The sequence below is a fragment of the Ictalurus punctatus genome, chromosome 14, assembly GCF_001660625.3.
Source record: "Ictalurus punctatus breed USDA103 chromosome 14, Coco_2.0, whole genome shotgun sequence".
In the NCBI taxonomy this organism is placed as follows: domain Eukaryota; kingdom Metazoa; phylum Chordata; class Actinopteri; order Siluriformes; family Ictaluridae; genus Ictalurus; species Ictalurus punctatus.
The window spans coordinates 8633139-8660085 of NC_030429.2; the positions used below are offsets into that span (position 1 = coordinate 8633139).

General features: G+C 39.4%; 1 protein-coding gene across 1 annotated transcript in view; it reads right to left on the minus strand.

The window, feature by feature from the left end:
• spock1 (SPARC (osteonectin), cwcv and kazal like domains proteoglycan 1) overlaps nt 1-26947 on the minus strand; it is a 268384-nt gene that overhangs the window by 95824 nt on the left and 145613 nt on the right. The window contains exon 4 of the mRNA XM_017486158.3: nt 12706-12786. Coding sequence (XP_017341647.1) covers nt 12706-12786 — 81 coding nt within the window. The remainder of the gene's footprint in view (nt 1-12705; nt 12787-26947) is intronic.

Genomic DNA, 26947 nt, shown 5'->3' on the forward strand with positions numbered 1-26947 from the left:
TATGTGTGTGCTGTGTTCATGCTATACCTTAAACCTGTATCACATCACATCATACACACACACAAAACACGTGCATAACCTCTCCCAATCTGTCTGGTGTATTTAATGATATAATGATGAGAAACTTTAACTGTTTTCCCAATATAAACATCAAATCACATTTTCTTCATGAATGTCACCATTGTATTTGTTTTCCCTTGGCTCACCAGGTATTAAGCGCTCGCTCGCTCTCTCTCTCTCTCTCTCTCTCTCTCTCTCTCACTCACACACACACACACACACACACACACACACAAAGTGCTTTAGGAATAATTGGTGTTAATGTCAAGACACTTTGATGTAATAATAATGAAAAAGCCATTCTCTCATTTCCCTTGTACCTGAAGGGATGAAGAGTGAGGGAAAATAAAAGTGAACAAAAACACCCCTCCTTTATTTAGAGAGACATGCTGGGTGAGAGAGAGGAGAGAGGAGAGAGAGAGAGAGAGAGAGAGAGAGAGAGAGAGCTGTGTCTGCAGGTTTTACAGAATTAATAGCACTGCCCTCTTTCTGTGCAGCATAATTACTATTTCACATTTCATTATAGAATAAAGCAAATAAAATGGCCGTGTCCACAGCGCTGGGATTGAAAAATGTTTCAGCAAAAGGATGTAGTGAGATTTTAAGGGACATGTTCACCATTAACGGGAAACAAGCCCTCATAATAAGAACACAGAGAGGGTGAAGGACGTCGCTCCAACCAAAGTGCCAGAGAAGAGGGCATTATCTCACTTTCACAATGGAAACGCTTCAAGTATGAATTTAGAGGAAGGGTTATGTAATTGTGGGGATGCAAGGAGCTTCATAGTATTAACAAATGGAAAACTGAATGAGATGGTGAAGATTGTGTTTCTGATCTTGAGAGAAAGAGAGAGAGGAAGAGTACTTTAAAGTTCTTTAAAATTGAACTGAGAGAGAGAGAGAAATGCAGCTTACAAGCCACACCAACAACCTGTGAACAACCAGACACTAATCAATCAAATATATCCAGTAAATATCGCATTTCCTGACTGTGTGTGTGTGTGTGTGTGTGTGTGTGTGTGTGTGTGTGTGTGTGTTCGTTCATATAACTCTATTGTGTCCACATCAACAAAAATGATGCTCCCACTTCTGCTACATCCAGCTACCAAGACAACTTCAAGATCATTACACCAAGTCAGCAGCAATTAAACAAACTGGTTAATTGCTGTAATCATTAGATGCCTCTACTGGGGAGAAATCAGCTGGTGTGGATGAAATGAAACAGATCTGTGTCCTCAAATGCTAGCAAGAGTGCTGTCTGATATGGACACACACAAACCTGCCCATATTAAGTACCTTCATCAGCTGCATAATGGCATATCCACAAAATAACAGCAAAGCAAAATCACATCCAAGCATCAAGGAGTGTTTCATATAAATTCATAGAAGGAGCTATAAATCAAATCCTGATAACTGAAGCAGGAAACACAAATTGACCTTACATTGGATTATATTATATAATGTCCTACTTCACTACTACAGCTCTTTGAATGCAGCGAACTCCAGCAGGAGGAAATCTCTTTTAGATGAAATAAATGTTGCAGAAACCAGAGTGCGTCACTCAGATTCAAATTAGAGGCCAGTCTAATAAAACAGGATGAAAGATGTGTGGGTGGAATGTTTGGCTAATTAACAGTAAAATGCTGTCTTTAACGAGCTGTACGTAAAAGAGAGGTGAATGGTGATGTATCTCCGGAGTTAAAGAGGAGGTCTCTGCACTATGGTTGGTTGCCTCACAGCACACATCAACACACACCGACACACACCTACCCATCTGACTCAATGCTGAGAGCGGAGTGCATGAGTGCTCCCTTTTAGCAAGGGTACTTGATCTAATCTATAATTACATAACATCTGCACTTTTACATGTGTTTGCATAATTATACGAAGTACATTTGTAATGAGATCAGGGGACAAGGTTGTTTTTTTTCTTCCTTTTTTTCTTTATTTAAATAGAGATATGCTAGTTTGTGTGACTTTTTGTTGCGTCCCACATGATCACGCTGTATACCTCCGTATATATCAGATGCCCTGAAAAAATTACCGGTAAGCTTTCTTTAAAATAAATAAATAAATAAATGTGCCTCCTGGCCCTGCGATGGACTGGCAACCTGTCCAGGGTGTACCCCGCCTTGTGCCCGTTGCTCCCCGGGATAGGCGCCAGGTTCCCCCACGACCCTGAAAAAGGAGTAAGCAGTAGAAGATGGATGGATGGACGGATGTGCCTCCTGTTCATATCTGTATTTGTAAGGCTTAGAACACATTATCTGTGCCATCCATATTACACATTAACTATGTAGTCAAATATCAAGAGACAGAATTAAAGACAAATAACAGGAGCCGGTTATCAGAGCATGGAGAGGATGGAAGTGGAAAAGAATCAGAGCAAGAAAGCATCTGTGTGTGTATAATTAGCTCTGACAGGTAGCTTTATCTTTCAGAGCTTCATCAGTAATTGCTGATGGAGTGAAAAAGACTTGGAGTCTTGCAAAAGGATCCGGGATGCCCTCATATCTCTACGGGAGAGAGCCAGATTAGTCACTACTGATTATCCACACTGGCAAAAAAAAACTCCATCTTCAACTATCTTTTGATCGCTTGCTCTATTACTTCATATTCTTCAGTAACCATAACAAGAAGGAAAGGAAAGAGCATCACTCCAGCTTGTCTCACATTGTTGTAATAGGTGTGTAAAAGGATCTTACGAGTGCTATGTAATGAGTTGTTTCTCAGAGCAGGAGGAGAAACTCGGTTGTGCCTTTCAGGGTAAAGTGGTGCAATGTGCCCTCCCCACCATCCCACACAGTGAAGTAGGTTTGCAACTCTTCTTTATGTAGAAAAGTAAGCTCTTACTCAATTCCCAGCTTGTTCGCCAGTTCTTCTGGAGAGAAGAGGGGATTCTTGTCTATGTCACACAAACAAGAATCCCTTGTTATTGTCACACAGTCAAGAATCCCCTCTCCTCTCCAGAAGAACTAGCGAACAAGCTGGGAATTGAGTAAGTTATGTGTGTTAAATTTCATCAGGTCTTTTTGCCTTCTTCTACTCAGTCATCTCTAATTAGGACAGTGACTACAGCACCTGCAGCACAAACAATCAGCTCCTGCTCCAGTATTTAACTGATAAAGAAAGCCTTTCTGGCCTAAAAACATGCTGTTCATTTTGATTCAACACATCAGTGCTATCTGACCACTGACCTGTCTCAAATAAACATGGATTTGACCTGGCAACCAGAATGGCTTTGGTGCCACTGACATGGCTCTCAAATTGAACCCTAGAGTTCCATGAAACATAGCCAGGGAGACTGGGATTTTTTAATGATGTTATAATTCTGATATTCATAATGAAGTACTATCAAAGGTTTTCAAATTTAGTAACTATAGTTATATGCCTACATGACTCATCACTAACGTAAACCTTAAAACAAGTATAAATGCCAATTTGGAACAAACTGCAACTTTACTTTAGGATATAAAATGAAATTAGATGAATAGAGATGAGTGGAGATAAAAAATAAGACTAATGAAGATAGCCAAAGGTGAGTTGTGATAAATGGAGTTGAGTGCCATGGAAATGACTAGAGACTAATGGAGACAAGTAGAGATAAATGAAGGTGTTTCGGCGATTTGTTCGATGCAGGCGGAAATGGGGGAACCAGGGTTGGATTAACGCACTCTCTCGCATGCCGTACATAAAAAGACCTTTATTTTTCTTGACAAAAACAAATAATGAATGAAAACTTGTTGAAATGAAACCTTACTATTGAATTTAACGTAAAATGACTTATTGTGAATTGGCGTGCAGGAGCATGGTCAAAAAAAGGTGTGCTTCCCAGCTCTCCATTTCCATCTGCACTTGTTGGAAGGTTAACCCGCGTTATATGCACCTCCCATACCACACGTGACCCATGACCCAGGAGCAAACGCACCACCAAACCTCACAAACACAACACAATCCCAAACAAAGAGATCAAAAACAGCCCCAAATTCCAACTCCACAAAAAAATGGCAAAATGGCTGTAACAGAAGGTGAGTGGAGATTAATGGAGATGAGTCGAGATGAATGGAGAATAGTGGAAATGAATGGAGATGAGTAAAGTTGAATGGATAAGCATGGAGATGAGTATAGATTAATGGAGATGAGTGGAGATTAATGGAGATCAAGAGAGATGAGTGGAGATGAATGGAAATAAGTAGAGATGAATGGAGATGAGTAGAGATGAATAGAGGTAAGTGAAGATGAATGGAGATGAGTGGAAATGGATGGAGATGAGTAAAGTTGAAAAGATAAGCATGGAGATGAATAGAGATAAATGGAGATGAGTGGAGATTAATGGACATCAATAGAGATGAGTGGAGATGAATGGAAATAAGTGGAGATGATTGAAGATGAAGTGTAGGCATGTGGATTGAAGATTAGTAGTGTAAAGGTGAGTGGAGATAAATGGAGATGAATAAAGGTGAATGGAGATGAAGATGTTATATATATATATATATATATATATATATATATATATATATATATATATATATATATATTAGATATTAGATAGATAGATAGATAGATATAAAATAAAATTACTTTAAAAACCCTCAGGAAGAACCCATTTTCCCCCTTCAGGTTAAAACTGTAGCATTGATTAAAAGGAACACTTTTTTGGGAACGTCCCTTTTATAACTGTTTCCTGCATCTTTGGGTGCACATTTTCTCTACTTTTGAACAAAACTCTCTTGTGCAGTTTCGGCTGCCCGTTTTTGTGCGAGGTTTCTAATGGCTCTGTGCTAAGTAAAACTGTTAACACTATCCTACACAACTTTCCCTCAGAAATAAAAATTGGTTTCTGTGTTTCATTAACTCTGAGGATTGAGTAGGAAGTAGTGTCAATGCTACTCTTCACAGCTTTTCTAATCCATTGGTTAATTCTGCTCCAAGAGAGCTGGAAGTCTCCTGAATCAACAGTATACTTGTACTTCAATCTGTTTTTATGTGTAATTATTATCATTATTATACTGTATGTTAGGAAGCTTAGTGTAATAAGCGTAATAATTTGGTTGACTGACTCCTACACTCGAAAGATTGTGCTTGACCTTTTCACTTTTGGCAGGTTATTTATTTGTATTTATGTGGTATTAAATATAATTAAAATGGCCTAGAAAGTGGATTACTCAATCACACTCTCTGCCCTCTGATACAGTCCATGCTCTAAACTAATGAACTTTTTGGGGTATGGAGGCAGGACTAATTGGCAATCTAAGCAATTTGTAATATCCTGAGGCTAGCAAGCTGTCTATTGTTTAAGCAAAATAGTTTCTTCCACTTATGAGCCGATTATCACCAGGATGTTTTCACCACCACCACCACCACCACCACCAAATAAATAAAAAAAGAAAAGAAACATTGGAAATTGAATGGATCAAAGTGTTTACATCATATAGTATTATGGAGCCTTAATGCAAAACTCAGAAAAAAAGAAATCAGGCAATCTGAACCTACCAGTGAACTTAAAATAACATAGCCAAGTACAGTTATGTTCATAAATTTACATACCCCTTGCAGAATCTACAAAATGTTAATAACGGGGGAAAAAACAAGGAGGATCATGATAATTGAGTCATTGATAATCCAGGTATCAACACACAGTATTAATAATCAAGCATATGTAAACTTTTAAACTGGTTCATTTGTGTAAATTCAGTTATTATTGTGTCTTGTGGACTATATGTAAACATCTGTTATGTGAAATAGCGTATTCAGGGCAGGACTAAATAAAAAAAACCATAATGCAATTTTAATGATCTCTCTTTTTTAATATTATTACCATTTTGCAGAATCTGCTAGGGGTATGTAAATTTATGAGCACAACTATAGATGGCTGATACTCATTGTTAAATCAGTTTAGTTAAAATCTAAGCTAAAAAGTCCAACTTCTAATGTAAATGCAGTCATTCATTCATATTTTCTTTGTCCTGGTCAGGGTCATGGTGGATCCAGTGCCCATCCTAGGAACTCTGACCAGGAGGTGGGAATATTGTACACCTTGGATGGGATGCCAGTCCATCACAGGGCACTATGCATGCACATATTCACACACTTATTAACACCTAGGGGGTAATTTTATGTAGCCAATTCACTTACAAGGAGGAAATCCACACAGGAAAAGTAATACTGATGGGATAATGTTCCTTTTGGAATTAAAAGATTTTAATACATTTTCATTTCCAAGCCAAGTGAAATGAGACTACTGCAATACTTGTACAGATGAAACACATCAATCATAATGCTTTTATAAAATAAAATGAAGTAAATATTATAAGCATGAAAGTTTTAGTTCTCAAAACTCTTTAGGCTGCCTCTGAAGGTCTAGTAGCTTAATGGTTTGTATATTTTCACAAGAAGACCCAAGGGTTTCAAAGCACTCTTAGGCATTTCTGGTTTTTAAGGGTTCTTCAGATGCTTAATGGCTAAAGCAGTTCTGCAGAAGATTTCTATGTACAATGTTTTTTCCTCAAAGACTGAAAAGGAAGAAGTGTACCTAGTATTATAACAAGCATTAAGGTGTGCAATATTATTTACTGGAAAGTTGATGTTGATGGCGTAAAGGGTATAAGCAACATGTTGCACTGTTTTTCACAAAAACACTGTGATACATGTTAAGTAAGGAATATACCGTATGTAGACATAGAAAACAGGATATACAAAAAATAGTCCATGCAAACTTGCATTATAACATTGATATTGATTGATACTGACTTTATCGTCAGACAAGGTCTGAAATTATTTCTTGCGTGAAAGTATGTTCCGTCACAATTATTACTACATAAATCACTAGACCTTTACAAGCACATACTGTACAAAACAAGACAAGTACAACAGAATACACATTACACACACACATACACACAAACACACACACACACAAAAAACGCATTTCAATTAGTGTAGTTCTTATTTTGTGTGCCTTATTCACACAAACCTTGCATCGATGGTCAGATGGTAAAAGTTAGTGGTGCACCGTAATGGCATTTTCAGGTTTTGGCCAAAAGAGGAAAAAGGCCGAAAATATATGCCACCATGCCCCGCCTCTTCGTGCTCGGTGCTCAGACTTCACTCTCGATCTAGCCAATGGTTATTGGTGCATTGCAACATCACTAGATCCGCGATTTAAAGAACATTACTTTGACACGGAGGAAAAGTAGAGTGCACGGGAAATGATACAGGCAGAGCTGGAGAGGATGAATGCGTCTGCTGAAGGACCGACGCACAGCACAGAGCAAAGTGTGCCTATACACAGCAGTGCTGCAACAAGCGCAGCTACGCTTTCCATTGCTTGTGCGGATTGCACGCAGGTATTTAACTGCCCCAAGCACGAGCACAAAGTGAAAGACTATTCACTGCAGCAGGCCCGGACTGGCCATCAGGAGCACTGCGAGAATTCCCGGTAGCATGGCCGCTCCTCTGGTTTTTTTTGTTGTTCTTTTTTAAAAACAGAAGATGTAGAGGAAGTAGAGAGGATTGTGAGGAAGCAGAGAGGATGGAGAGGAAGCAGAAAGTATGGAGAGGAAGCAGAGAGGAAGCAGAGGAAGTAGAGAGGATTGAGAGGAAGCAGAAAGGATGGAGAGGAAGCAGAGAGGATTGAGAGGAAGCAGAAAGAATGGAGAGGAAGCGGAGAGGATTGAGAGGAAGCAGAAAGTATGGAGAGAAGCAGAGAGGAAGCAGAGGAAGTAGAAAGGATTGAGAGGAAGTAGAAAGGATGGAGAGGAAGCAGAGAGGATGGAGAGGAAGCAGCCAGGTAGAGCAGAGAGGGAAAGGGCACGCAAGAGGAAAACCCTCTAAAAAGTAGAAGTATAAATGTAACAAAATTGCCGATCAGTTCAGGGCTTCAGCTGCAGCTCAGTGTCATCTCTAAATACTGTAGGTTTGTGTTCGCTAACTTAGCTAAACAAGCATTAACCCCAGTTTCACTACTAGCAAACGTTATCACTATTACTATCGTCACTCAAAATATGCTAAAAGACAGCATTATCTACTGCATAGATATAATACTAAGTAATTTAGCACACAAATATCCAAATTTATTATTTTAAATGTTGAAATTACACATACAGCTAGGGCAAGCAACAACAACAACAACCACCATTTTTCAAAGCTGTGAGTCATAAAAGGTAATATCAAGTTAAATATTAGGATTTTTCTAAATAGATATTGTCATGATGTAACAGATATTTAGGCAATTTAGAAAATTATGTCTGCCCATATGTGAGGCTGAAAAGAAAACCCAAAACGTTTTTCTCCTATTTTTCACAATAAGATAGAGAGTCAACCTGGAACTAGTTCTGTGCAGTGGTCACACTTCAGGGTCAACCTGAGACGACAGAGAGAGGTACATTAAGAGAAATTAAATAGCCTTTAATATATATACAGTGTGTAATAAATTGAATTTAAGAAAGAAAAAATAAGGTTGTCAGTGGTTTCAAAATTTGTTGTGGGTGTATGGGGTCTGGATGAGTGTGAGACTCCCGGCCTAAAATTATGTCCCAGTCCGGCCCTGGAGTAATGTATCTCATGTTCTTGATGAGAAGAGGAACTATCTCTCCTGCCAGAAAGCTGAGCAACTTTTGTTCTTGAAGAGAAACCTGCCACTTTTGCTTAAATAGAAAGCAGTCCAATTTGCTCTGTGCATAGCAATTACATTAAAATTCGTGTAGCCCGGCAAAACGTCGTTCTTGACTTGAGGCGACATCTGTTGTTTACAGTTTGAGGTTGGTTTTAGTTCTATTGCTGCTGTTTTGCACAATAATCTTTAAGTAATGTGGAAATACGTTTACATAAGAAGAACAGAGGGCTAGTTCATTACTTGACTGCTGTTTTGCATATCATAATTGTTTTCTAGAACTTTACATTATTTGGATAATTGGATAAAAATAATCTGTTAAATTTGATTGTTACAGAACTGAATGAAGAATAATATATTTAATATTGTTTTTTTTTGTTTTGGCGTGTTAATTTCAATAAAAGTATGGTCATTTTATTTGGATTTGTGGTTCTTCAATTCAGATCCATTAAATTCATGAAAAAAGTCTACTATTAATACAATTAAACAAAAAATAAATTTATATGGGTTTAAAAAAAAAAAATCAGTTTTGGCTTTCGGCCCAAAATTTTCCTTTCGGTGCATCAGTAACCCAGAGCCTGGCAATGCTAGGGCTTGAACCCCCTGACCTTCTGATCAGTAACCCAGAGCCTGGCAGTGCTGGGACTTGAACCCCTTGACCTTCTGATCAGTAACTCAGAGCCAGGTAGTGCTGAGGTTTGAACCCATGACATTCCAATCAGTAAATCAGAGCCTGGCAGTGCTGGGACTTGAACCCCCTGACCTTCTGATCAGTAACTCAGAGCCAGGTGGTGCTGAGGTTTGAACCCATGACATTCCGATCAGTAAATCAGAGCCTGGCAGTGCTGGGACTTGAACCCCCAACCTTCCGATCAGTAACCAATCTCCAGCAAAGTCTTTCAGCTGTACAGGTGTGGGAGTGGTGATTATTGTGCCACCCACATCCAAACTCCAACTTCCACGTGTGATTGGAGATCGCATCTCCAAACATGATCCAAACAGGCCAATACTCCACGGTATCAAAACGGGAGTAGGACTTTCCAGGCAGTCATCCTTCCACTTTTACATGAGCCATAAACAAACAAACAAACATTCAACAATAAACATTAAACAATTAATAAATGAGCTATAAACAATCGCTCCCTCACCAGCATCTCTATTTCTCTTTCTCTTGGAATTAATAAAGGCAAAAAATGCCTATGCTACAGAGAAACAGAAAGTGGAAAATGTAATCCATCCTGAAGACTTTCCCATGACAGAAAGGTTAAAAGTTACAACTTTAGCTCTGTTACAAAGAGCTGACACTGGATACTCTTTCCAAAATCTTCACCTTATCAAAGATCACACGCATTTTCCAACCCATTTATCTGGATCATCTGACATACAAATCCCTGTATGGCATAACTTATTAGAATGAGTACATTAATATAAATGTGATTTATCTTACAGCCAGAAATACTGTCAGAGCTGCTATTATAGAAAATGAAAAATGAAAATGAATCAACATCTGACTAATCAGTATTGAGAGTTCAACAGATTATTAATATTCTTTTCAATTTCAATTCAATTTTATTTGCATAGGACTTTTAACAATGGACATTGCCTCAAAGCAGCTTTACAGAAGCATTAATTGTGTGAATTTATCCCTACTGAGCAAGCCGGTGGCAATGGTGACAAGGAAAAAGACCCTAAGATGAAATGAGGAAGAAACCTTGAGAGGAACCAGACTCAGAAGGGAACCCGTCCTCAACTGGGTAACAATGGATAGTGTGAAAGTAAAAGAAAGTTCATTATAGTTTTTATATGAAATCTGTTTATTGAACTAGTCCACTGTTCACTAAAGGAGACTTGAGTGTAAAACTGCATGTGGTAATTGCAGTCCCAAGGCCATAGCAGCAACCGTAGTCCCAGCAACCACAGTGAAAATGTCCATGTGGAATTGAGGTCCAAAACCATTTCTGGTACTTCAAGCGGTATATTAATAATATATTATTAATAGAAAATAAATAGATTGTTTGCCATTTGAGTGAGCCTGAGTCATCTTACACAGGGTCATGGGGAAGCCTGGAACCTCTTCCAGGGAAGTCCGGGCACAAGGCGAGGGACACCCTGGATGGGCTGCCAACCTATCACAGGGCACAATCACACACCCATTCACACACTATGGACAATTTGGAAACACCAATCAGCCTACAACACATGGACTGTTGAAGGAAACCGGAGTACCCGGAGGAAACCCCCAAAGCATGCACGCATGCAAACTCCACACACACAGGGCAGAGGCAGGATTCGAACCCCCAACCACAGAGGTGCGAGGCAAAAGTGCTAACAACTAAGCCACCATACCCCCCTCATACTGTTCATGTTAATCATATCTTGTTTTCTTACATAAAGCAGTGCAACATGAGATTTCACCTGCATGATCATTTTTAAAAAAGTAGCACCGTGGCAAGTATTGGGGTCAGAGGTCACATAAGGAATTATGCCTTTTCTCTCTAGGTTGCCTCTCTGTGGGTTAATTACATCAGCCCATACAACATAGCTGGCAGTGTGATCCACACACCTGGCTCGTAAATGGCCCACACACATCTGCTAGAATAGTGACCCATTGGCTTTCCAATGCTTTCTCTCTCCATTTTTGCATCTTCTTTGTATTCTTCTCAGAAAAGCAAATGAGAAGGTAATCGCAGGCTTTCAGACAGAGACCCTGTTGCAGTAAAGAGCAGTGGTTCTCTTTCATACATCTTGCTTTTGTGTCAAACAAAACATTTGTTGCTTCGACTGCAATCACCAAACATTTACACGACTCAAGTCTCGGTATGCAATGACATTCACCGCTGCTGCAAACTTGGCCTTTAGAAGTACTTGAATATCAGCATAATTCTGTCTGAAAACAACAAATATGTCTAAGACATCCCTACAATTCCAAAGCTATGTTTCATTTGTACAGCACTCAACAGAGACACACAGATCATCAGAAAGCTAGATGCAGACCTTGATCCCTAATCAAAACCAGACTCAAAGGAAACCCATCCTCTTCTGGGTAAGTGGTTTTATAATCTTTTTAGAAATGTAGTGTAACTTAAGTGTTACTGAACTGGCACTGATCGCTGGAGGAAGTAGTAGGCTCTCTGCTACATTTTACTCTGACTCAAACATTTAACCCCCCACACACTCTCTCTCTCTCTCATTCTATCTCTCTGCAGTAAGGAGGTGAAGTGCCCTAATCATACCTAATTAATCTTAGGCACAACTGTGGTTCCTGAACTCCAGGGGTGAAATGTCAGCACTTTTCCCACTCAGCACAGAGTGTCCCAGTTACTGCTGAGTGGGGCTATAGTCACCATGACAACACAGTTCAAATTTCAAAGAATATTGCAAACATACAGCCATCAAAACCAATTCTAAACCCATCAGTAATGCATTCATTCAGGTGAACAACAAGAGTCCAAAAGTTTGAGCCTAATATGAAGAGTTGTCAGTGATTATAACAAATGCAATGAAATGGAAATGTTTCTTGAGTTGTAGAGTCAGTTCTTTGATTTTAAATCAGTTTTTAAGTTTTCAGCTGTTTTTGAGTTATGGAGTCAGTGCTTAAATCAGTTCTTGAGTCAGGCCTTGAGTTGTAAAGTCAGTTTTTGAGTCAGTTCTTGAGTTTTGCAGTCAGGTCTTGAGTTGTAGAGCCAGTTCTTGAGCCATGGAGTCAGTTCCTGAGTTCTCGAGTCTGTCCTTGAGTTTTAGAGAAAGTTCTTGATATGTGACAACTCCTACATTAAGCAAGCTTTACTACTGGGTCATTGCTGAACAATTCCTAAACAGAACTCAAAGCTCATGCGAGATCTCATCTTTACTACGTGCATGAAGCACATTTAATGTTCACTCCGCCTTCTAACAGCTAACAGCTAATAGGCAGACACACACACACACACACACACACACACACACACACGGTCATTTATTTCATATAAGACAGAGAGTGTTCATTTCATAGAACACTACAGCACTATGTGTGTAATATATCCAGAGTAACTCACCCTCATCAGTCCTCCATTTAGCCTGCGCTGAGTGTGTTTTGGATCCTAGTTCCCCATGTCTCCTGGGCCTGTTTTCTGGCTCTGTGGAACAAACAGAACCATTAGAACCACTGCTGTTCAACCAAACAGGGCCACTGGAACTTTGGCATGACATTGGCTAGTTTGGATATTTCTACCTTGTTGTTTCATTTCAGTTCAGTTTCTGTTAATACTAACCAGTGATCCCTTTGTGACTGAGCTTCTACTTCCATGTCTAGCATGGTTTCCTGGTTGTTAACCCTCACCTGTATCACTATCATCTAATATTTTTTTTTATTCCATGGACATTCAGAAGAATGTAGGAATTTATATATATTTATGTGATGCTAATAGTGCTAATAGTGTGTCTTTTTCAGTGTATTAAAATTTGCATTCATAGTAACACTGTTTTGAATGCTATTAAGACACACACACAAAAAAAAAGGTTTCTTCTGTTTGGAAGAGCCGAGATTTTGTGATGTAATGTTAACCGCATCAGGGACAGTGATCTTTTATTTATTTATTCATTTATTTATTTCCTTTCTTAAAACAAATCCAAACATTGAACACGTTTTTAAGCTCTATGATAAGCTCTTAATAAAAGTATTTTAGATCAGACTGCTTTTCTCTTGACTTTATTTACATATGTGACTTGAAGTCATCCAAAAGTAATCAGATTACATTCATTTCATATCGTGACACTTGGATTACTTTACTGATTACAATTTTTATTAAGTAATTTGCAACTGAGATTCCCACCGGGGCCCTGTGTATGCGGAGTTTGCATGTACTCCCCGTGCTGTGGGGCTTTCCTCTGGGTACTCCGGTTTCCTCCCCCAATCGAAAGACCTGCATGATAGGCTGATTGGCATGTCCAAAATGTCTGTAGTGTATGAATGGGTGTGTGAATGTGTATGTGATTGTGCCCTGCGATGGATTGGCACCCTGTCCAGGGTGTACCCCGCCTTGTGCCCGATGCTCACTGGGATAGGCTCCAGGTTTCCCCATGACCCTGAAGAAGGATAAGCGATATAGAAGATGGATGGAATTTGCAACTGTAACGGATTTTTTTTTTTTTAAAGTAACCCTCCCAACTCTGTCCATAACTGCATGTTGATTTGGAAGGACACAGCTGCCAATCATCTAGCTTTCCTACTGCCACATTGCTCTTTTTTACTCTGCCTGTCTCTCTGTCTCTCTCCATTCTCACCTGCCTGTTTGTTGTCACTCAGTCCTGCTGTGCTGAGAGCTGGATGTCCACAGCCAAACAAATAGAACAAACCCTAAACCAATTTCCCCAATATTAGTTCATTCAATCCGATCTTGCCTGGAGCATCTGTGTGTGTGTGTGTGTGTGTGTCCAAATACAGAGCAGCACTACCAGTAAAAGAGACAATCCAAAGCAATCCTCATTTACTTTAAATAGCCCTCTCTCTCTCTCTCTCTCTCTCTCTCTCTCTCGCTCTCTCTCTTTCTCTGTCTCTCCCCTCTCACTCCTGGATTGATTGATTTTGTGGTTAATCTCAGGTGCCTGCTTGCACATTGCTTGTTTTTCAAGTGTCTCTTGCAAATTGATAGGACTGCACAAAGAAAATCAATTTACCAACACACACAAGCGCACGCGCATACACACCTGATTCTGCTCTTGTCCTTTGTTGTACTGCAGACTGAGAACTCGGACACTGCGGGATAATACAGCTTTCGTGTTGTTGTGGGTCAACTTTGAGGAATTCTACTCTATATGCAATGAGATGGGACACTGGGTTTCCTGTGTAGATTATGATTAAATGAGTGACATCATTTAATCAATTTTCAATGTTTCCAACACCAATTTGGGAGGCTTTTCACACATAGGACCAAATCTGGGCTTGTTTGGGGGAGGGGCTTATCATCTCAGAAAAACATTCCTTCTTAACAGTGGCTTGATTGCACAAGACCACACATTACATTTGTGCAAACAGGTTTGCAAAGTGGTAGGCACTAGCTTCATCCATTGTTCATTCATTGGTACCAACACTAAAGCAGGCAGTATGTTTACATGGACAACAATAATCTGATATTATCCTGATTAAGACGATACTCTGATTAAGAAACTAGCATGTAAACAGCGATTTCTGATTACTTTAATCCAACTAAAGTCATACTCGAAGTAAACACAAATGGAATTAAGAGGTGTGGAGTATTCCTGCTTTAGTCGCATTATGGAAGTGTATTACAGACATGTACACACCTTAATCACACTATTAACGAGTTTTCACCGCATTTTTGACAGGGCACGTACACACACGGCAGAGCTCAACCGTTTTACGGTAAACAAGAGAGCACGGCTGCATCTGAAACCTATAATGTATATCAGCTACTATATAGTGGGTACATACATGGCAAATTGAACCAATCCATACATCATGCAGACTGACTCATGGTTCGGTTACACTGAACTCCAGACCATTGTTTTCAAGTTCTCTGGACTGCTCCTGGAATTGAAACCGGTGTTCACATTTCACTAAAAGTAGCAAACTCTGGGTTTAAAAAAAAAAATCTGGGAAAAAATCTATAAAAATTATAATATAAAATTATGATATTTATTCTTGAGTTTTAGATATGATGAAACTGTTTGACTGGCAGCTTAAACTGAATGGGTTTAATCCAAACCTCAGTAACTCAAATAATACGGTTTACAAATAAATGCCTTCAACCTAATGATCATTTTAATGTGTTCCATCAGAGGAGAACAAGTTCAGAGATTAAAATGTCTCCTATTGTAAATAAACCAAATTATTATTGTACCTATTATTGAACTTTAATAATGATACGCCTAATATTTGAATACTTGGATTATGTGGTCTATGGACGCGACTTTGAGAAGATCTGCTCTATGAGAAAATATTAATTGCATGTCACTGAAATAAATCTAACAATTTTGGTTACAAAGCTGGTATGCCTAAGCCTTAGGCTGTCTTCCCACTAGACATTTTGGGATAGAAAAAAAGCTGCTAGGAGTACATTTTTTGCTAAGATGCAAAAAAAAGAAAGAAAGAAAAAAGAACAGATCTGCCCCATAATTGTCATGGAAATCTCTATCATCCAATTTGCTACTGTGATCCAGTATTTTTACAGATCACTGTCCCAATAAATCGCTCACAGATCTCTGTCCTTCATAGTTCCCTGCTTCTCACAGATCCCTGTGCTTCAAAGATTGTGACTTTTGTGCTTCAAAAGTCCTTCGCAGATCCTTGTTTCTTTGAGATCCCAGTCTCTCACAGATCCCTGCCCTTCACAGATCCTTGTTTCTCACAGATCCCTGTCTCTCACAGAGCCCCACCTTCACAGATCCCTGTCCTTCACAGATCCCTGTTTCTCACAGATCCCCTGTATTTCACTCATCCCTGTCCTTCACAGATCCCTGTCCTTCACTCATCCCTGTCCTTCACAGATCCCTGTCTATCACAGACCCCGTTTCTCACAGATCCCTGTCCTTCACAGATCCCTGTTTCTCACAGATCCCTGTCCTTCACAGATCCCTGTTTCTCACAGATCCCTGTCCTTCACAGATCCCTGTTTCTCACAGATCCCCTGCCTTTCACTCATCCCTGTCCTTCACAGATCCCTGTCCTTCACTCATCCCTGTCCTTCACAGATCCCTGTCCTTCACAGATCCCTGTCCTTCACAGATGCCTGTCCTTCACAGATCCCAGTCTCTCACAGATCCCTGTCCTTCACAGATCCCTGTTTCTCACAGATCCCTGTCCTTCAAAGATTGTGACTTTTGTGCTTCAAAAGTCCTTCGCAGATCTTTGTTTCTTCGAGATCCCAGTCTCTCACAGAGCCCCACCGTCACAGATCCCTGTCCTTCACAGATCCCTGTTTCTCACATACCCCTGCGATCACAGATCCCTGTCCTTCATAGATCCCTGTTTTTCGCAGATCGCTACCTTCACAAATCCTTATCTCACAGATCCCCATCTGTCTCTTTTTAAACCATTAAGGAAAATATGTTTGTTTATATTTAGAGTATTTATTATAATATATATATATATATATATATATATATATATATATATATATATATATATATATATATATATATAAAATTAAATAAACCTGATGTTTTCCTAACATTACATGCAGAATATTTTAATTATCCTCTAATTATTTAGATATATCAGATATATAAACAATATATCACACATCTTATTACTGTACTTATGACACTTATGTAAAGATCCAACACATAGATTTCAGCCAGAGTCCAACACACACAACTTTCTCTCTCTCTCACTCTCTCTCTCTCTCACACATACACACACACACACACACACACACACACACACACACACACACACACACGTAAAATTGCTTTCAACCTCCTGAAATCAGAGTTAATGACTCAGCAGGAAAAAAAATGCATTTAGATTGTGAAACTAAGATGCAACACCAGCATTTCTCTCTCTCTCTCTATGTCTCTCTCTCTCTCTTTCAGTTTCAATTGTGCAGTAATAGATTGAGCTTGGGTTGGATGACAGAATTTAATGTTCCAAAACTACAACAAGTTTCCGTAAAATAAAGCATTCGTCTCTGCACACTTATATAAAATATAGAGATATATTCTATTCATTCCTATTGACATGAGACACACTTGGCACACCTTCAGGAATGATGCTTCAGATGAGTGTGTGAGTGTTTCTCATTGTCAGTGTCTCGGTGTTGCTTATTGCTAACCCTGCAAAAGTAGGAAAATAAAAGACACTATCAAAAAGAAGGGGGAAGTGATCTTGAGCTAAAGCCAGGTATGAGGTCGGATGCTGGGCACAAATTCAAGACATGATGCAATTTTGACACATGTGGGTAGATTTCAGTGTGTTTGGGCTGAGATATTTGGGTACATTAGTGAGGTCAGGCACTGACTGTCTGGCAAGGAGGCTTGGGGTGCAGTCGGTGTTCCAGTTCATCCCAAAAGTGTTCATTGGGGCTGAGGGCAGGGCTCTGTAAAGGACACAAGTTCTTCTACATCAACTTTGGCAAACCATGTCTTCATGGACCACACTTTGTGCACAGGGGCATCATCATGCAGGAACAGGTTTGGGCCTCTTAATTCCAGTGAAGAGAAATTTTAATGTTACAGCATATGAAGACATGCTATACATTTTTTGTGCTTTCAACTTGTGTTACCACTTTGGGAAAGACACACATATGGTTGTGTTACTGAGTTGTTCACCTACTTTTGGCCATATAATGATGATGAGTCTTCACTGGTCTCGTATACATTACAGCACAGTGAAATTCTTTTCTTCGCATACCCCAGCATGTTAGGAAGTTGGGGTCAGAGGTCAAGGTCAACCATGATACAGAGCACCTGGAGTAGAGAGGGTTAAGGGCCCTGCTCAAGGGCCCAAAAGTGGCAGCTTGGCAATGCTGGGGCTTGAACCCCCGACCTTCCGATCAGTAACCCAAAGCCTTAACTTTCAACCCACCACTGCCCTATACTATACTATGACAGTGCATTTGAGCAGTTTCTGGAATATTCTAATATGTTTTTTGGTGTGTTTTTTATGGTTTTGGTGTGTTTGGTGAGTTTGGCGAGTTTCTGGTGCATTTTTGCCAGAAATGGTACCGACTCAAAAACCAACACACCGAGTTGTAATGTTTTGCTGAGTCAGCATTGTGCAGCAGATAACAATGCAGAAGCTGCTGAGTGAGCATGTGAATCTTACACTCATAACTATTATACTTCACAATATACTGTAGGTCACCTGGCAACACACACACATACAAACACACCACTCACCCATAAACACACAAAAATAAACAATGGCAGTGGAATTTCTGAGTAATATGAGAGAGTGTGTAATGTTATTTAACCTGTGTGTGAGTTTTTGGGGGATGGTATGCTCCAGATAAGGATAAATAGACTCTATAATCCTGTCCTCTGATTCCTGAATTACCCTCTCTCTCTTTCTCTCTCTCTCTCTCTCTCTCTCTCTCTCTCTCTCTCTCTCTCTCTCTCTCTCTCTATTTTAGCAGTCTACAATTGTGAATTGCTGATGGCAAATTTAGCATGATTAGCCTGATAACACTGATTAGCATTACAATGCTGAATTGTTGTGTTAGTCTGCTACTCCAGCAGTTTCCAGCACCATGTGGTAAATTAGCACGGTTGTTATCTTGGTGCTAACACTAAATACACTTAAAATAACACTGGAAATCCCTTAGCCACACGAGCATAAATTAGCATTATCTTCTCAGCGGTGAATCGTCTAGCAAACATCTTGTATAAAGCGAATACACGTTAAGTGATATGGTAGCAGTACCTGTGAATGAGCTGCTACGTTAGAAACAGTAGCACGTTAGAATGAGTGCATTAATATGAATCTGTTATAGAAAATGACTCAACACCTTCAGATCATGCTGTGGTGGAAAGGAAATAAAACTATGACAGCACTTAGTAAATAATACAGACTGTACCATCTCATAAATGCTGTTCAATATGCAGGCATTACTGTAATAAAAAATACTGGGTCCATTAATGTGACTTGTACAGCTCAGTGACATATACACTCATTTTTAAAGCAGAGAGAATTTAGATGTGCTGCGATTTTATCCTTCAGATTTGAGATCTAATGGGCTCTGATAGGCTACGATTCAGCTCTATCCTCACTTTAAACTTAGCGTTTTCATCTCGCCACCATTAAGCGGCTGTGTCTCAGACTGCATTATTGTCCTTTAACCTTGCTGCATGTTAATACTAATCTCCGTTTCCCTCCTCCACTGTCCATCTCCTCTCTGCTCTTATCTCTGGGAGCCGTTATTAGAGAGTGTGTGTGTGTGTGTGTGTGTGTGTGTGTGTATAGGGCATTCATGGCAGCAGGGAATTAAATCAATGTGTGTTTGACTGTGCGTAAGGCCTCATTACTTCCCCGGGGCTAAACTGGCCGTTATATCATTAAATGGACTCTGTGTTCTTTTAGCACCCTTTAGAACCGGGAGGTGGGAGACACACACTCTGGCCCTGGCTTTAATTAATATTTAAAGTAGAACACAGTGATGAGCAACTGTGTGTACTTTCACAGCAGTGTATGCAGATCTTACTGCTTAAGTGTGTTGTGTTTGTATATGTGTGCATGTGCCTTGGTATATGTAGGAAACAAATCAATGGGAGCAGGCAGGCAAATGCCAGGCTATAGCTGACATTTTAATGAATGCACATTTTTTTTTATAAGCGTACAGGTTCAACATGTGGAAGAAATAAAGATGGCTGGTAAAGACTAATAGATGGAGGGAGGTATGAAGGGCTGTTTGAGAATCCATCCATCCAGACATCCATCCATTTTCTGGGCTGATTTTCCTACACAGGGTCAAGGGGAGCCTGGAGCCCATCCCAGGGGACTTGGGGCACAAGGCAGGGGACACCCCGGACAGGGAGCCAACCATCGCAGGGCACAATCACACACCTTTTCACACATGACGGACAACTTGGAAATGCCAATCAGCCTACAACGCATGTCTTTGGATTGGGGAGGAAATGGGAGTACCCGGAGGAAACCCCGAAGCATGTGGAAAACATGTAAGCTCTACGCACACAGGCGGAGGCAGGAATCAAACCCCAAACCCTGGAGGTGCGAGGCAAACGTGCAAATCACTAAGCCACCATGGATTTGATATTATTTATTAATTTTATTTTTTACAGCTTATACATTCAACATTAATGAGAATACTACATGGTGATTCATATAAAGTGTGTGTGTGTGTGTGTGTGTGTGATATCAGGCCCTGAGAAAGTGAGCAGTTTGAATATATCCAGCCTTGATCTGTCACCACATCCAGAACAGCTTTCGATTGAGAACACCACTCTCACAGATGTGCAAGATAATCTCTCTCTCTGTGTGTGTGTGTGTGTGTGTGGGGGGGGGTATAAAATGTATCTAGGAAATGCGCATGAGTACAGTACTCACTCGGACCTGTTCACCTGAGAAAAAATACAGCGAGAAACTGCTTTCTAGCTTTACTGCCAGATCGTTACGTGAACTCTATTTATAGCAAATAGGACAGCTATAACTTGCGTAAGATTTCATTAAAGCTTTATTTATGACTACAGGCAAGAAAAGTTTCCATCCTGTAGAAATAAAGGTATTTCCGTTTCACAGTGATACAATTTGAAAGAAACTAATCAAGCGTAAAATCCTGACTACTAAAATAAATCATATGAAGCTGAAATGATTTTATGTGAAAATGTGTGATGATGTCATCTTTGCATAGCCCAAGACTCCAGTTAACCACTTCATGTTTCCTCTTGTATATAAATGCATCTTTTTACTCATCTGAATGTCTAATCAGTTGCGGTTATAGGTTTACATAAGCCTTGCAGAATCTGCAAAATATTACTAATTTAAAAAAAAGTTAATAATAATAATAAGAGGATCATTAATTAATTCCTTACATTTATATAGTGCTTTCCTAGACACTCGAGCACTTTACATTGTATGGGGAGGGGATCTCCTCAATCACCACTAGTGTGTAGCTTCCACCTGGATGATGTGACGGCAGCCATAGTGCGCCAGAACGCCCACCACACACCAGCTATTAGAGGAGAGGAGAGAGAGATGTATCCAATTCAGAGTTGGGGATTATTAGAGGACTGTGATAGAGAAGGGCCAATGGGGGAATTACACAAAGACACTGGGATTATACCCCTACTCTTTACGAGAGGTGTCCTGGGATTTTTAACCACTACAGAGAGTCAGAACTCGGTTTAACGTCCCATCCAAAAGACGGTGCTGTTTTTACAGTATAGTGTCCCCGTCACTATCCTGGGGCATTAGGACCCACACAGACCACAGGGTGAGTCCCCCCTGCTGGCCTCACTAATACCACTTCCAACAGCAAGTTGTTTGAACAACTTCAAAACATTGATGTTTTGAAGTTCAATGTTCAACCTGCTTAGCTCATAAAAATGGCATTTTGTTTTTGTATTTATTTCTGCCCTGAATAAGCCATTTAACATAACAAATGTTTAGATATAGTCCACAAGACACAATAATAACTGAATTTACACAAGTTAGCAAAAGTCCAAGAGTTCAAAAGTTTACATACACTTGATGCTTAAAGTTCACCTATGATGGTTTTTCTAATATTACCTTTCATGTAGTGTGTTATAGAGCTGTTTGTGAATGTAAAAAGTCTGCAAAGTTTCAAAAATCAAAGCAAACGACAAATGGAGTTATTGACTCCTAAAAGAAGGAACCGATTCTGAACAGCTGAAACGAGTCGTTAGTGATTCCAGACTTACTTCCTTTACTAATCTACGTAGGTTTGTAACAAAAAGCCCCGCCTCTGGTCTTCATCGGCTGCTCGCTGACAGACCGAGCTGAAAGTTGTTATGGTAGTAGGTGTTTCCTTTTAGACACATGCTGACAGCGGTAGACCAATCACAACAGACTGGGACATCTGACCAATCAGAGCAGAGTATGCTCTCTGAAAGGAGGAATTTAGAATGAATCCTTTAGAACGGATCATTGAACGAGTCGTTTATGGAGGAAAAAGGTAATGTTGCAATTTAAATTATGAGCATGTTAAAGTGTTTTTTTGACCTCGGATGTCTGTAAATCTATTGTATGAGACCTTTAAAGCAAAATTAGGCATGTTTCAAAACCATAATAGGTGCACTTTAATACTGTGTGTTGTTCTTTGCTTTTCATTCTGCATATTTGAGTGGCTATATGATGATGAGATCCATCTTTTCACACTGAGGACAACTGAGGGATTCGTACACGACTATTACAAAAGGTGCAAACATTCACTGATGCTCAAGAAGGCAACACCATACATTCAGAGCCAGAGGGTGTAAACTTTTGAACAGAATGATTGGTGTAAATTGTTATTATATTCACATGTCTCCCAGAAGACATAATAATAACAATTCACAACAATCATCTTGTTCAAAGTTTACACCCCCCTGGCTCTTAATGTATAAGGTTGCCTTCTTGAGCATCAGTGAATGTTTGCACCTTTTGTAATAGTCGTGTACGAATCCCTCAGTTGTCCTCGGTGTGATACACGCTGTTGTCTCCTCTTGTTATCCCAAACCCACATATATTTCTATTAAAACACACTGTACATGTATGTATAAATGAAGTAAATGATGTATTATTATAGCCTTTAATCTTTTGTAATGTGATTTTGTTTGATCTGATGGTTTCAATCTGTATTTCTTTCTTACAGTGAATTATTTAAAAGCTGTTTCCTCTGGTCTTTCATTTTAGATTTATTTTTTTATTAGTAGCTACTCTACATCACTTGTTCATGTAATACAAAGTGTGTGCGGATGTAAAGGATAGAAAACAAGTTCTATCTGTTTAACTGTGTGGATCAGAAAAGAGTAACTGAATCTGAATTGTTATATAAATAAAAAACAAAATAATATTTTTTATCAATTCAATGCTCTCATTTTAACATGTGAAGATGAGAGAAGGTCACAGAGGAGAAAAGGAAAGATGGAGGTACAGAAATGTCAAAGAAAAAAAAAATAGAAGGGTGGAGAGCAGAGTTGGAGAAGGTACCACTGCATGGAAGAACTGAACATACTAACACCAGAGAGCAAAATTTGAACTACTGTATTGATGAACTGTTAAAGCCCAAAGAAACACCGAACCCTGTGAAGCCTGGTAGGATATAGCTATTTTTCCTTCAAAATAAAAGGACTGAGGCAATCGATTCACTAAGCTCAGTGTCTTGGGAGCTTGGTCCTTGCTAAAACTCTCTGAATTTAAAATTGTAACCCCTGCAAGCCTTGAAAGGATGGTGTTCTCAATGAAAGCAGCCTGTCTCCAGTGTCACTACCTGCCTTATGAGAAAATAATAACATAATAATTAAGAACCCGAAGACATGGAGTATCATTCAAGGCAAGACAACTACAGGTGAATAACATTGAAAAAAAATTATATATATATCTATAATCCAAAAATCTGGAAAATAAGGCTTCATATAATTAAATATTTATCAATTTTCATAGCTAATAAAACGAACAAACTAGTCTTTGGATGATGTGAGAATTAAAATGTTCATTTCACTCTGAACACTCTTTGTTCACAGAAAAGTGTGTTGGAGTGTCATCAAGAAAAAAATGCTGTTTTTTTTTCTCCATTATATAGTCTGAAAGTAATTATACAGTATATATACATATATCAGTTATCCAGATTTTGAGAAATTCCTCTGCAAAAGAATACTAAATCAGTAAAAGAATGCACATTTTATAAATACTGATGATCTAGTAATGGGTATTTGTATGTACATGTTTATATGTGCCTATGGAAGTAAAATAATGAAATATGTCATTGAAACAAAAGAAAAAAAAGCATGTTGAATTGCACTAATAGAAAAAAAGCCATTAAAAAGAAAATGCATTAAAAATGCACTAATAGAAAAAAATGCAGTTCTTGCATATTAATGCACTGTGTTCTCAGGGCTTGAATTTCAACAAGGCTGTATATTTAAGATTTGATTATTTCAAATGGAAGCATTTCACCCAATTTTATTGTTGAAAATTCAATCATCAATACTAAAGTCTATCAGTTTGTTTAAAAATATCACCTACAATGTTCTGCCCTGCGATGTATTGGCACCCTGTCCAGGGTGTACCCTGCCTTGTGCCCAATGCTCTCTGGGATAGGCTCCAGGTTCCCCGTGACCCTGAAGAGGATAAGCGGTATAGAAGATGGATGGACCTAAAATGATGGACCTAAAATGTTCAACAGGTAAATTTTGAATTTTGAATAAACTTCCACCTTTATGCTGATTATATGAAGGATATCTGTATAAATTTACTGACCTTTTCAATGTGAGCCCCCCCCCTCCCCCACCCAAACAAAAAACCTCAAAAACAAACATTTCACCTATAATTCTCAACATATATATATATATTATATATATATATATATATATATATATATATATATATATATATATATATATATATATATATTATAATAAATACTCTAAATATAAACAAACATATTTTCCTTAATGGTTTAAAAAGAGACAGATGGGGATCTGTGAGATAAGGATTTGTGAAGGTAGCGATCTGCGAAAAACAGGGATCTATGAAGGACAGGGATCTGTGATCGCAGGGGTATGTGAGAAATTATTATAGTATATGCACCCTGTAATCACACTTTACAATGTTTCTTACTAAAACCCCAACGCTATTGCAAAACACCCTCCATTTTGAACCGATGGTCCACTCTACTTCATTCATACTCTTTCTCTCATGGTTAGATTATTGTAATTTTCCATTAAAACTTCCATCAACAGCCTACTTGTAGAAAAGTCAGCTGTCTGCATCCTAAGACAAAATCAAAGACCATGTAAGCACCATATTGCACTAATTACCCCTGCTGTATGTCTCTTAGAATCAGCAAGATTTTTCATCTGATTCATAAATTCATTCACACCTCAGCCTTCTGTGACCCTGAGAGATACCTCGGCAGTGGACATGCTGGACTACTTACCATATGCAGCACACACACACAGTCTTCAACAGAGCTTTATCAGGCCACCCCCTGAGGAGTTCTCTGGCTGGATCGATCAGAGACACAACAAGGCCTGAACATCATTTTGGGTCAAGCTTTGAATGTAGATTACTCTAACCATTAGATAGTCTGAACAAAGGGGGCTATAATAATCCTGTGATATAAGTGCAGAGCTGGAGGAAGTGAGATAGGAGAGTAGAGCTGGAGAGAGTGAGACAGGAGAGTAGAGCTGGAGAGAGTGAGACATGAGAGTAGAGCTGGAGAGAGTGAGACATGAGAGTAGAGCTTGAGAGAGTGAGACATTAAAGTAGAGCTGGAGAGAGTGAGACAGGAGAGTAGAGCTTGAGAGAGTGAGACATGAGAGTAGAGCTGGAGAGAGTGAGACAGGAGAGTAGACCTGGAGAGAGTGAGACAGGAGAGTAGAGCTGGAGAGAGTGAGACATGAGAGTAGAGCTTGAGAGAGTGAGACATGAGAGTAGAGCTGGAGAGAGTGAGACATTAAAGTAGAGCTGGAGAGAGTGAGACAGGAGAGTAGAGCTGGAGAGAGTGAGACAGGAGAGTAGAGCTGGAGAGAGTGAGACAGGAGAGTAGACCTGGAGAGAGTGAGACAGGAGAGTAGAGCTGGAGAGAGTGAGACAGAAGGACACTGACAACGAGAGATTGATAGAGGTTCATGTTCATGGCCCAGAGTATGATGCCAGATTAGAATTAGGCACCTGGGTCTCTTGTCTTTGGTCTTACACACACACACACACACACACACAGACACACACAATTTAGTCAGGACAGATCATCTGCAGAAACAATAGAATACTAGGAAGATAATAAACACCCACACGTGTGTATGCAGGTTCTGCACCAGTGAATGTGTTTCCCTACACTTTCTTAGTTCTGGAGTGTGTTTCCAAGGAAACAGACTTCCTCCAGAATCAACCAGCATACTGATCAACCACACACACACACACACACACACAATCAACCACCCACACACTTTCACTGCTTTGGTAATGAGTTGTATTGTGCATTGCTCAGATCTTTCAGACAAATATTTTATTTTTATATTGCACATTACATATTGACATTGGCCATTTGTGGATGTGTGTGTGTGTGTGTGTGTGTGTGTGTGTGTGTGTGTGTGTCACCTGGTGCCCTGCCAGAGCAGGAATGGCTACCATAGCCAAACAAACATTAGCATTCATCTGGAGCTAATGAGGAGATTTACAAGGGATAAGCACACAAACAAACTCACACAAACACAATGAGAGGGAATTCCATCAGGAAGCATTGTTCAGTCTAGGGATGTCCCGATACCAAAAATCTAGTACTCGGTAAAGATACCACCAAAAGTACACAATACTCGATACCAAAGTCGATACCACGGTAGGGTTTAAAAAAGTAAAACTCCTGGAGGACATCCTCCTCTGGCTAATACTGGCAAAAAGAGAGGGGGGGATATTTTAGTTATCAAACATGGTCTGACAATGGCTATTAAAACAGTTAAGTGCTAATAACAAGTGCTAAAGTGCCCTCCTAAATGCACACACACACACACACACACACACACACACACACACACACACACACACACACACGCCCCTTATACTCTGAATGCAAGCATTGGTTTAAATTCACTGATATGGTGGCAGGCAAAATGATTTATTAAAAGCATGAACATTTGAATAATTATTAGTGACATTAGGCT